This window comes from Bombus terrestris, chromosome 9, assembly GCF_910591885.1.
Source record: "Bombus terrestris chromosome 9, iyBomTerr1.2, whole genome shotgun sequence".
NCBI classification, from domain to species: domain Eukaryota; kingdom Metazoa; phylum Arthropoda; class Insecta; order Hymenoptera; family Apidae; genus Bombus; species Bombus terrestris.
In genome coordinates this window covers 15,647,576-15,660,590 of record NC_063277.1, presented here as the reverse complement: position 1 = coordinate 15,660,590, position 13,015 = coordinate 15,647,576, and the positions used below count along the sequence as shown (strand labels likewise).

Here is a 13,015-nt window from a genome sequence, read left to right as displayed (position 1 = left end):
ATGTTGATATAAAAATTGTTTACTTATTATTCAATATGATAATGATTTAACATATTTTATTTCAATAATAAAAACTTTTTATTAAGTCCCTAAACAGAGGAAGGCGACAGATGGCCTTTCGTTCCTGGATAAGATAACCTCCTTCTGCTATTGTATATTAGCGTCAGAAGAACAATTTTTATTTTTCGTAATTTGGTAAATTTCACTTATAAAGAAAGTAACATCTTTTTATAATTATTTTACATCAACAATTAATGAAGTATCGTATGTTATAGAAATCGAGTGTATAATATATAATTGCTCACTTAAATTTCTAAAACTTCCTTAATATAATGATTACTTTATTTAACGGTAATAATTCTGATTCTGATGAAGAATTAAAAATAAATACAGATTATGCTAAAAACTATAACAATTGGCGGCAGAAGGAAGAATTAAATAAGTGTAAGTACATATAACTGACTTTATAACCTCATGCATTAATGGCTATTTTTGTCTAACAATCCAATATATTTCAGTAAAAACAAAATACGGAGACGTTAATGACGATACAAACTTAGATGAAAGTTCTGACAGTGAGAGTTCTTCTGAAAAAGAAGAAGAAAATGTATAATACAATATTTTACAAATATAACAAAATTCTGTGTTATTTTATTAATTATATTTTTCTTTCATAGGAGCTGACACAGCAATTTGATAAAGATTTTTATAAGACACTAGCCCTTCTAAAAAATAAAGACCCAAAAATTTATAACCAAAATGTAACATTTTTTGATGATACTAATAAGGCACAGGAAGAATATATTGAAAAGAAGAAGCAAAAAACTAAAAAAGAAAAAGCTATTTTTCTAAGAGATTATGAAAGGAACATCATCGTGGAAAGGGAAGGGAAATTTAGCGACAGTGAGGATGAAAGTATACCGAAAAAAGATAAATCAGAAACTAAACAGATCACATATGCACAAGAGCAAAAAGAATTAAAAGAAAGTTTCAAAGGTGCATTGCACGATGAGGAAGAGGAAGATGATTTGCTAAAACCAAAAACCAAATCTGAAAGTGAAAAAGCAAAAGTAAGCTACCCTTGACATCTTCTTATTTTTTATTTTAACAAAACTGATGTTATGTTTATTATTTAGGAAGAGGCAGATTACAAGGAATGGTTGAAAGGACAAAGGACAAATATAAATGAAAATGAGCAGCAGGTACTTAAACCTCTGCGTGATTTTTGGTCTAGCTCTAATTTAGATGCTAATGAGAAATTCTTAAGGGATTATGTGCTTAATGATAAATATCTAGATAAAAATACAGGATCGGATGACGATGAATATGACGATGAAGGTAGAAACTACGTAATTCACGACAGTGATGAGAATTTGTCAGAAGATGAGAAAAACATCGAAAAGCAAGAAGAATTTGAGCTTAAATATAATTTTAGATTTGAAGAACCTGATCAGGAATTTATTAAACGATATCCGCGTAGCATGGAGAATTCTTTAAGAAGGAAAGATACTCGTAGAGCCGAAAAGAGAGCAGAGGTAAAAAAGAGAAAAGAAGATGAGAAATTAAGGAAACAAGAGGAACTTAAGCAGTTGAAAGCATTAAAGAGAAAAGAAATCGAAGAAAAAATAGAAAAATTGAAGGAAATTACAGGGAATGACGATATTCAATTTAATGACATTGATTTGGAGGGTGATTTTGATCCTGCCAAATATGATCAAAAAATGAATCAAATTTTTAATGACGATTACTATGCAGTTCCCGAGGGGAATGCTAAACCCGAGTTTCAAGATATTGATGAGGAACTAGGAATTGAGGATACCTGGGATAATTATGATCCAAATACAGAAAATTTGGCAGATGATAATGGATATGAAGGACCGCATTGCGAGGATCCAGAATTTAATGTAATTGATTTATATTAATTGTTTTTATTCCAAGAAAATAAATCAAAATTACATATAATTTCAGATGGATGCGGATTATAATCCATTGAAAAGAGTTCAGGAAGAAATGGAAATGGATTCTAAAAGAAGAAAACGTAGACGGAGGTCTAAGTTTGCAGAACTCATAGCAAAAGAAAAGCCGAAATTTGATCCTCAACAACATAAATCTTATGAAGAATATTTTGATAAGTATTACTCATTGGATTACGAAGATATGATTGGTGACATACCATGTAGATTTAAATACAGAGAAGTTGTGCCAAACGATTATGGTTTGAGCATAGAAGAGGTAAGTATATATTAATATTATTTTTCTGTAAGACACTTTACTACGTCCTTTTTATTAGATATTGGTGGCCGATGATAAAGAATTGAATAAATGGTGTTCCTTGAAGAAAGCTCTTCAGTACAGACCAGAGCATGCTGAACTAAATGACGTCCAAATGTATAAACAGAAAGCCAAGAATGAGGCACTTAAAAGAAAGATACTTACAAGTTTATACAAGTAAGGCAAAAAGGATGGAAATTTTTTTAACTGAGTTCGTACTATTTACTATAAACTGTATTTAACATTTTTCAGGCAAGCCGAGGATGACGAAGAGGAAGACAAAAAGGAGATCTCAACTACTACCACCGTTAATGAAAGCACAGAAACAAAAAAGAAGCGACGAAAGAAGAAGAAAAAGATACAAGACGATCAGAACGATTCAGCCACTGTCGAGATTAATCACGAAACATCTAAATATAACAAACAACCTAACGAAAGCGATGAAAAGATGAAAAATAACGTTAATGTAACACAAGAAAAATCAAAGAAACATGCGAAATGTGAAAAGCGTAAGTCAGAGGAACAGCGTGAGCAGCCAAAGAAAAAGAAGCTAAAGATTAATAAGTTGGAAGAATCTATAAATTCCACCGAAAATAAAATTCTCGAAGAAGAAAAAACTACAGGCGAACCTATCGATAAAGAATTTTCATCTAAAAAGAAAGTTAGTGATCAAAATCACAACGAGTCAAACGTCAAACATTCAAAGAAAACAAAATTAAAGGAGAAGATGACGAAGAAGAAGCTCGACAAAAAGAAGAAGAAGAATGGGACAAAGGACGGAGAAATTAGTGACATTGCTTCATTAAATCCGGAAAGGTTAAAGGTATATGGGATAAATCCAAAGAAACTGAAAAACAAATTGAAATACGGAAAGAAGAAACAATAACTATGTCATATTGTAAATATAAATATGTACATATAATTTGTTATTATAATCGACTATCTTTATATTCCCCGCTTTCTTACGCCGTCGCGCGCGCCCTGTTCAATATCAATAAACATGCGGGGTAAACGTTTGCCGAGGATACGATGTGATCGAATACCCGCACCCTCAAGTAGGAGTGTCCTGTTGTTAGGGTAAATCCGTTTCGACATGATAAACGACGTTTGCGGATTATTAGAATCGTAGCAGCCTGTTTGAGTTTACTTTTCTAAAATCTCCATCTTAATCCATGCCATATGCCTTGGTCAAGGAAATCTATCTTGCTGTTTCCGTTCAATGAACATCAGCCATCGATATTAAACAAATATTAACGCTATTATTATTATTATTATTATATTATTTTGCAAAATTATTATTAAGAAATTATATTTCTTAAATTGATATAAAAAGAATAAACTTGTTTTTAAAACTGACGTTAAAGAAGTTATAATATTTTTTATAAAATACATACATGTATGTAGAGTAGAACGTAATATTTGTCAATTAGAATAAAATTCGAAATTTAAAATTAATGATACGCTTTTGTACATGGCACTATTATACATGCAGACATACACTATCGTGGATTCGATCGCATTGACTGGAATAATTTAATCGGCAACAAAGCCCAGATATCTCTTACGAATGTTAGTTAACGAGAGGGGAGAGGATTAGGGATGACACGGTACTTGCACCCATCTAAACTGGTCTCTCTGTCCCCTTGGGTGCAATATATCAATTCTCCTAGCCCCACCAGTATTCCACGGTAGCAGGTGGCTCCTGACGGCTACGCTCGTTCGCACCCTTAATTCTCAATTAATGTTATACCCGTTGTAAACGTGTATTTTGTCCGTGCCGCGTAAGTTGCAATACTAAAATGAACCACATAAACACATACACACAAAACAAAAAAGAAAAAAAGCAAGGAAAGAAAAGCTATATCGTGACGAATGAATAACGAGAATTAACAAAAGAGTACAGAGATCAGACAGAAAAGTTTGGAATGTAATTTACCAACTGCTTTCATTTTATCGAGGAAAAAGGTTTTGTGATATTTTTGGAAGATGTTTAACGTAAAATTGAAACGCGAAATTGCGTTTAAATTGCAGATATTTTCTGACGTTAGAAAAATACGTTTATTTGAGTCGAAAATGATCGAAACAAGACTCCACGGTCAATGCAAATTTCTTTTCTTTTCCTCCTACCCAATTACTTGAAAATATTACGCGGTAATACAATTTTCGAAGCTTTCAGTTTTTACTAAAACCACGCAGAGTTTCGAGTTTCAGTTTCATTTCTGAATATTTCATTTTAGATTCTTCGAAGAGTAATTTAATTCAGATTTCCAAGACCGTTTAATCGCTATTTTCGCTAAGTAAAAATCAGTTAGGGGTTGTTCGAAGGAGTAGCTATTTTCACCGAATTACGAGCTATCCAGTTTCAAGATTACCAAATTTCACGGTCTAACGCCTCCATCTGGAATCGTATAGGGCGTACCAGGGGGTAGTGTAATTGAGGTATCATCCCTGTCCACGTCCTAATTGGCGGAAAATTGTCAGGGCGAATATCCGAGTAACTCGGTGAAGAAACTCGAGTTCAAGATACTATTTTCGTCCTTTCGATGAATTTATCATTTTTTGCCGGAAAATTCAACTTGCAATTCGATTTATAATCGATGAAAACAATTTGTAACTTTATTAATTGATATTATATGATATTAATAAAAGAACCGAAAGAAATTGGATTTAACTTTAAGCCGAGTACAATTTCCACCGAAATAGATTTCTTAGAATAAAATCGAATTGGATTCGTTGTTCAGAGTTTTCGTTCGTGACTTTGTCAAATCGCCCACTTGAATCATAATTATCAGATATGTGGTAATCGTTCCAATGACCTGAAAAAACAAATGTTAATTAATAACTCACTGACAACTAAATATTAAAATTGAAATGAAATTTAAAATTATAGCTTGTAAATTTTAAATTCTATTTCTTATTTAATCAAAGGTCCATGTACTGCTTGAATAAACGTGTGATCCAGGTTGAAATATCCATGAGCTGTGAATACCACCGGATTTTGTATCAGCTGTAGGGTGAAATTTCGAATCTAAAAATGTCATTTTTCATCTGAATTTAGTGGATGTGTGTGTTTTTTTTTATAATCTTACAACATACTCTTTTATACAGCTCTTGAATATTTACCTCTGCTCGAAATTCGTTGCTGGTGGATGGTTCGTACAGGTCGCAAATAACATCGCCCATAATTGTTACCTGTGAACAATTAATAATAGGAATTTCCATGTTTTTTAATTTCTTTCAACTATTTTAATCTTGCACGATTTTAGATATATATTTTGAGAAACATATTTAAATAATACTTTTCTAACATCTTTAAGCTTTCAAGCGTTTATCGACGTGTATCGATAGTTTCTTCTGATAAAATGCTGTACCTCTAAGTTCGTTTTAGCACAAACGTGATTCACATACAAGATTTGCGACGCGTAAACCAAGAACCAGCAAATCACGGAGACCAGTTCTTTTACAAGTTCATCCATGGTCAGATCCAGCCATATAATTCTGTACAATATGTAGAGGAAAGTAATGGTGAAGATAACCGATGTGGTCATCAGCAACAGAATCTGCATGCCGAACGTGTCATTCACCACTTTCACGATCTTGATTATCTCTAGATGCATTTGCCTTTTCGAAAAAAATGTACGTTCGTATGAATGAATAATTTAATATTGTTAAAATTATTTATCGCACAGTCTCGTTTTAAGAAACTGAAATTTATATTATATTTCGTTCTTAAAAATTTACGTTTAATACTTTCCTCGATATTAAATCATCCATCGAAGTAAAATTTTATCTATTTCTTTTCTACGCTTTTATTTGTCTGCTGTAAAAATTCAATTTGAAGAATTTCGGGACGATATATTTACCGCAGTGCCGTTAAATTTCCTGATACATGCCAACTGTACAATTCGACAGAAACGTTTCTCAAATATTTCGAACGAAAAGTTCTTTATCGCGGCGAAAATGCAAACGCGCGATCTCCAATCTTCTCTCACGCGTTATATCAAATATTCCTATTAAACAATTTTCTACTATCTCTTGTCACGTTAGATAGATTAACGTATAACATACGAGAAACGATACAGAGAACGTTTTGCGGTTTTCCGCTCAACGCAGAATCTCACTTTATTGATCTTATCTTGTTCGTGTTTCCATGGCTCCCTTGATCATTCCTAAACGACCAGAATTTATTGTCCTCGAAATCGTTCTTCATCTGTAGAAATCTTTTATACAATGACGATTCCGGTGTCATCGTGGCCAACATACTATGAAGCAATTGATTCAGTTGGTGAAGCTTCAACCTCAAGCACCTACATTTTATACATTGTATTTTTTATGGTTTCATTAGAACACTATCATAGTAGAACTCTATTTATCGTAATTTGTGTCGGAGTAAATGGTTTCATCATTGTCACGGTTCTCGTTACTAGCGATGATTCACAGAACATCTTTGTAGACGATAATGCACGAGTATAATTGGAACGAGTTCACTTAATCGAGCACTGATTAAAGTTTCGTTTCTATAAATGGAATTCTACCGTAATGAAATATTTTTGAATATTTGAATAATTGAATAATTAATTGTTTTTGAATATTTGCTTTCATACGTGACCCAAAAGCCGAAGGTAGCGCTGGAAACGTAGATGACTATGAATGGAACGTGGGCTACGAAGGAAAGGCACAGTTTCATTATCGTTGGCGCGGATGTTGCAAAATGCCATTTGGAAGTGATTGCGACGAAAACGACTGTGATAAATCCGTAAAAAACGAATTCCTTTATCTGATACATGAACAGCGTACGATACATTCGTGGCAATCCTATTTTTTCCATTGCTTCATCGTTCGATTCTATAAGTGCGATCAAAGCACGTAATTTCTAGAAGACGAAAGACGTATTAAAATTACAAATAAATTAACCGGTCGTATGGTATTGGAACTTCGACTCTTTGAAACTATCTCGCATGGAAATTTACCTATTGTTGTACCTATTGTTTTTTCTTTTTTAATTAAAAAATATGACGATGAGAAAGAGGATGACAAAGATACATATATCTAATCCAAAATAAAAATATAATACGGCCAATCTGAAAGTAATTATCGAGTGTTTCTAATCTACCGAATTTCAAAACTGCTGCCCCATAACACCCGAAAAATATGACATAGGTGTATCCCCTGTGGTCTTTGTATTTAAAATAAAACTTTTTCCAAACAAAGCGCTCAATTTACCTGCGCATTTAATCTGCTGGCGATGATCAACGTGCTTAATGTCCAAAGATTCGCATAAATCAGTAATTTGAACGCGATTCGACTTAAGCTGAGCATACTAATTATATAATATTTATTGAAATAAGGTATCATTAATATACCAACGACATCAATCAGTATCAAAACACACAGTGTGTACGCGTACTCTATCAGTTTCGATGGTTTTTTGCTAAAAACGTCACTGATGCCCATCCCGAAAAGAAAATTCATCACCAACGACGGCACTATGGTTTGCCTGAGAGTTTTCGGTTTGAACATCGTGGAACAAAGTCGCGAGAACTTTAACAGTGGATAAACTTGAACACTCTACTTCCTTGCCACTCTTTCTGAATAGTTTTGACGGATCATTATCGTGTCACGAACGTTAAATAGGCTGCTAAGTAATAACGAACATAACAATTGCCTGCTCGTATCTGGATCGATATCGTTACGAGGATGAAATTGCTATGAGGAATAGTTAATGACGAGTCTATAGGATGAAATTGCGCACAGTAGAACTGTCTGATTAATATCGCAAAAATAAGAATATTACCGTTGCGAAAGTGAAGGATATGATCTTATGCAATGTTTTTTTCCTTAGGTTTTTCTAGGAATATGAATCATGTTTGATTAGTCAATAAAAAGAATTATTTTTGAGAATAACGTGGAGCACCTGGAATCAAAGGTGTGCAAATGACACTGATGATATCAATAATTTGGCAAAATAACGAAGAGGTAAGAATATTTTTGTAATTCATACGGGAATAAAAATATTATTTCATCGTAAGTGTTTTTTTCCTTTAAATATATTTGTTACGATACAAATTGTGGTGATTTACACTGAATCAAGCTCCAGTACACTACGTCTCGTAAAGTCCTCAAATACTATCATTTCTTATACGTTATTAGATGTATATCTTATAGTTACGTCAACGAGATAAACAATAATGATTTTCCTAACTAGATTTTGTCACGTTGTATGTCTTGTACCTTGTACCTTTACATATTTATGTGTGAAGATTGCAAATTGTACGGTGGTTTTGCGAGAGGAATGCTAATTACGAGGCGCATTGTATTAATATTTAACATTTACAAATTTTACCTACGTGTTTCCTAATTCTACAATACGATTGTATCGAGCACTATGCATAGCTATACTACTATACTTGTATTCTCGTATAATGTGGTGGTCTCGTTTGTAATTATCATTGGGTCGTTGTCTATCAAGTGCTGGCTCCATTGTACCATAATCACCACATAAGAAATTACGAAGTTGAGACACTGTAAAAATTATACGAATAAATTTGTAATAAATTCAAGGAGAAATAAATCCATGCAAAGAAGTATACTAACGTAACGGATGAATCCATAGTTCAATATGTAATGAACCGATTTTGTTTTTTCAAGTTGCGTGTACGATATTTGCCAAGAAAAATGGAGAATCTACAAATAGATTAGTTCTACGTTACTTACGATAATTTCAATTTGATCTGTAAATGAATAAAATTTCCACTTTTTTACCTCATCTGTTAATTCTGCGTTTCCTTCGTGCACAGGATACGCGTGGATGTTTCCTATCGTTTTGTTAGCCTGAAAATCGATTGATCGAGTCAAACCCTGTTACTTGCTTTTCCAAAACAGTGACAAAATTTTGTGTATTCCTGCCAAAGAACGTAAACATCTTACAACATAAAACATGTTCGTTTTATAAATATATGACATAGCCATCGATACGTATACTACAAAGATATAACAGTTGTTCTGCAGAGAAATCAGTTTTTATTAGAAACTCGAATAATGGAAACCTTTTAAAATCGATTTACGAATGGTGGTATGTATTATGGTCTTTGAAACGAATCAAAATTAATTGTTAGTATTTTTCTCAACGATATACTAATTCCCAAATAGCAAGATATTATTCATAACTTAAGAAAATATGATTTGGTGAAAAATGACCAACGTAGCAGAGTTGAAGAATTAAAAATATATTTTTTGCCTGTCCCATTGTATATTCGCAGTCGTAGCTCATTAAAGCGATCTTCAAGATTCCAATTACGCCGTCCAATATAGATATCAATATCAGATTCGCTAGATCTACTGCAGAATTAGACCCTCTGTGAAGATTCATGTACAAGTTGTAAACACATATAGTACAATATAGCAGAGTCGTGATCGCGTATATTAATATTTGGGCGTTGAATATATCGTTCACCATCTTCGATACCTTGCACACTTGTAGATGCAGGAACCTTTAAATTTGCAAATTTTCATATCTTTATTTATTTGTCGAAATATGCAAAATAATATATACTGACAGACAAATAAATAATTAAATTTGAATTGCGCTATACAAGAGAATTTACAAACTCGAATCATACGATAGGTTTATTCGACGAATAAAATTTTGTTTTAAAAAATAGCTTTATGTCTTTCGTCGCCCTTTCTTTTTCAATGGAAAACATAAAAAACGGATAACGATTCTTTGATGTAACTGTTATTAATTCGATTTTTATTTACCTAATTTGTCGAAGTATATGAACTTTTTCTTGTAAGATCTTTTCTTTTACATTCGAAACGCCGCTCGTCGTAGATACTTCTGAAACATTTAAAGATCCTTCGGACTGCCAATTGTTCAATTTAAATCTATTTCGAAAATTATGACTCGGTTCAAAGATGGTCTCCGTATTGGATTCCTCTGCTTTTACTTTGTATTTCTCCAAGAGGAACGTTTCGAGAAGCTCGTTTATCATTTTAAATCGCGATCCTAGCCAACTGTAATAAAGATAAAATTTTGAAAAATAGGGAAAAGAATTATTCTGAAATATTTTAAAGCACATATGTAATGAAAATATAGAATGTAATCAAATGAAGGATGATAGTACAGATGATGAACAGAATATGTTTTTAATTGTTTACATACTAAATCGCTGTGTTATAGTCGTATAATACGACCGATTGGGCGTTCGTTATATAATAGTAAACAAAGGTTATAAATACTTCCAAAGGTGTTACAGAGTATTGTGTTAACATCATTATGAAAATTGCAGATTCTACGACCACATTTAGTAACCAGAATGATCCGACGATCGTTATATGGCGATGCAAAGTACGATATTCGATTTCAATTCCCAATTTTTTTAAAAGCTCGTCCACTTTGTCGATCTGCTTTATCAAGGTCGATATGTTCTGAATAATAAACGAGTAAAAACAAAAGTAATCGAGTTATTAAATTTGCGTGAAAATTTCATTACTATACAATTAAAAGAAGATCCATTGTGTTTTCACCTTGGATTGGTACAGACCAATTATCATTATGCTCATGTATCCAAGTACATACGTGATATATTGGAATACGTATGTGACACTTTCTATGTTATACGTCATGCGATATTTTATATTTACTATTTGTGGATAAATTGTGGAAACAGTAAGCACAATTAACAACGTGTTCCAAATCCAGCTACATATAAATTTGGACCGGTGTTTTCTTGGATCTATGAAGTTTCGAAGTGCCACCATGTAATTCAATACTGTTATTATCCTTGTTGTTGTTTCGTAATTTTTCATTCTTGCTTTTATCTATTTTTTTAATTTCAAGTAGAAAACGTGAATAATTTTTTAACTTTTCTTCGACGATATTAACCCGCGGCATTAACGTTACTCGTTTCTCTGTGCAACTAAAGGTGACAGCGACTCAGGTATTGCATATGCAACTATTAGAACTAAGACAGAGTTTCATTGATAGAATGTCATAGCAATGTAGGAAGTTATAAAGTAGGAAAGGCAATTAGTTTGATTTCATTCGTTATCGACGAATCGTATATCCTTGTAGAATAATAGTTATATCCCGAATGATTACGATCACTTTAGGAAATTGCACTTATTGTTGCATTCGATATACTTGAAAAATTGTTAATGTCCTTGAAGTGTTTCAATTGGTATTGCGTGGCATGAATATGTTTGCACTGATGCATTATAGATGTTTGCATGTGTAGTCAGATAGAAAGTAAATACATAATATTAATGAGCAAACAGGAAATTATTCCTAACCACCATAAATAGAATGAGGCTTTTTACTTTATGTATTCACGTTATATTACTTTAAAATCATTTACTGCCTGGCAAATACCTTTCAAGCAATAGTGGAATGACGTTGAAGAGGGAATGATCTGACGTTATTAATTTTGTTGGCAAACATATATACTTTTTGATACACAAACTCTTCTCTTGATGCATTTCGTTATTTCATATAGAAAAATACTAACTCGCTCGTACCAAGAAACAATTTGTTTCAGGCATATTTTAATAAATTATGCTTTCGAAACGACATAACGAAATAAAAGCAACCTAAAATGTACCATTCTATCATGAAATGTTGAAGGTACGAAAAACAAAGATTCTTTTCATTAAATTTTATCACGTTGTAGCTTGTACCTCGTACCTTAACATACCTTTAATGATTTAAGAACTTAAGGTAATTGTGTAAAAGAAGTCATATTTATGAGATGCAGTTTATTAATGATTAATTACAGTTTTCATGTGCGACTTTCATAATTTCATAACAAAACACTGTCGGAAAGTATCCAAAGGTATATTACTATGCTACTATGCTCGTATTCTCTTGTAGCGTTTGAAAGGTGGTGGTTTTGTTTGTGACTATCATTAGGTCGTTCTTTATCAAGTGCTGACTCCATTGTATCATAATCACCAAGTAAGATATTACGAAGTTGAGACACTGTAAAAATTATACGAATAAATTTTTAATAAATCCCAGGAGAAATAAATCCACGTAAAGAAGTATACTAACGTAACGGACGGATCCATAGTTCAATATATAATGAACAGATTTCGTTTTTTCAAGTTGCGTGTACGATATTTGCCAAGAAAAATGGAGGATCTACAAATAGATTAATTTTACGTTACTTGCGATAATTTCATTTCGATCTGTAAATGAATAAAATTTCCACTTTTTTACCTCATCTGTTAATTCTGCGTTTCCTTCGTGCACAGGATACGCGTGGATGTTTCCTATCGTTTTGTTAGCCTGAAAATCGATTGATCGAGTCAAACCCTGTTACTTTTCCAAAACAGTGACAAAATTTTGTGCATTCCTGCTAAAGAACGTAAACATCTTATAACATACAACATGTTCGTTTCATAAAAATATGACATAGCCGATTGATACGTATACTACAAAAATATAACAGTTGTTCTGCAGAGAAATCTGTTTTTATTAAAAAATCGAATAATGAAAACCTTTTAAAATCGATCTACGAATGGTGAATGGTATGTATTATAGTCTTTGAAACGAATCAAAATTAATTGTTAGAATTTTTCCCAACGATGTACTATTTCCCAAATAGCAAGTTATTATTCATAATTTAAGAAAATATGATTTGGTGAAAAATGACTAATGCTGCAGAGTTGAAGAATTAAATATATATTTTTTACCTGTCCCATTGTATATTCGCAGTCATAGCTCATTAAAGCGATCTTCAAGGTA

General features: G+C 32.5%; 2 protein-coding genes across 2 annotated transcripts; one reads left to right on the top strand and one right to left on the bottom strand.

Annotated features, from left to right (window-relative positions):
- Positions 1 to 47: 47 nt before the first annotated feature.
- On the top strand, positions 48 to 3,206 carry LOC100644211 (protein KRI1 homolog). The gene is made up of 8 exons (XM_012312145.3): positions 48 to 195; positions 276 to 444; positions 519 to 607; positions 678 to 1,070; positions 1,137 to 1,904; positions 1,969 to 2,232; positions 2,291 to 2,448; positions 2,524 to 3,206. Exons 2-8 carry the CDS (start codon positions 333 to 335, stop codon positions 3,155 to 3,157), a joined length of 2,418 nt encoding a protein of 805 aa, XP_012167535.1. The 5' UTR covers positions 48 to 195; positions 276 to 332; the 3' UTR covers positions 3,158 to 3,206.
- A 1,113-nt stretch (positions 3,207 to 4,319) lies between these two features.
- LOC100651886 (putative gustatory receptor 28b) lies at positions 4,320 to 9,105 on the bottom strand. Its single transcript, XM_003397870.4, has 9 exons — positions 9,034 to 9,105; positions 8,866 to 8,955; positions 7,495 to 8,793; positions 6,876 to 7,144; positions 6,393 to 6,578; positions 5,643 to 5,892; positions 5,395 to 5,463; positions 5,210 to 5,299; positions 4,320 to 5,087 (listed from the first exon to the last, which is right to left on the bottom strand). Exons 3-9 carry the CDS (start codon positions 7,789 to 7,791, stop codon positions 4,980 to 4,982), a joined length of 1,269 nt encoding a protein of 422 aa, XP_003397918.3. The 5' UTR covers positions 7,792 to 8,793; positions 8,866 to 8,955; positions 9,034 to 9,105; the 3' UTR covers positions 4,320 to 4,979.
- Positions 9,106 to 13,015: the final 3,910 nt, after the last annotated feature.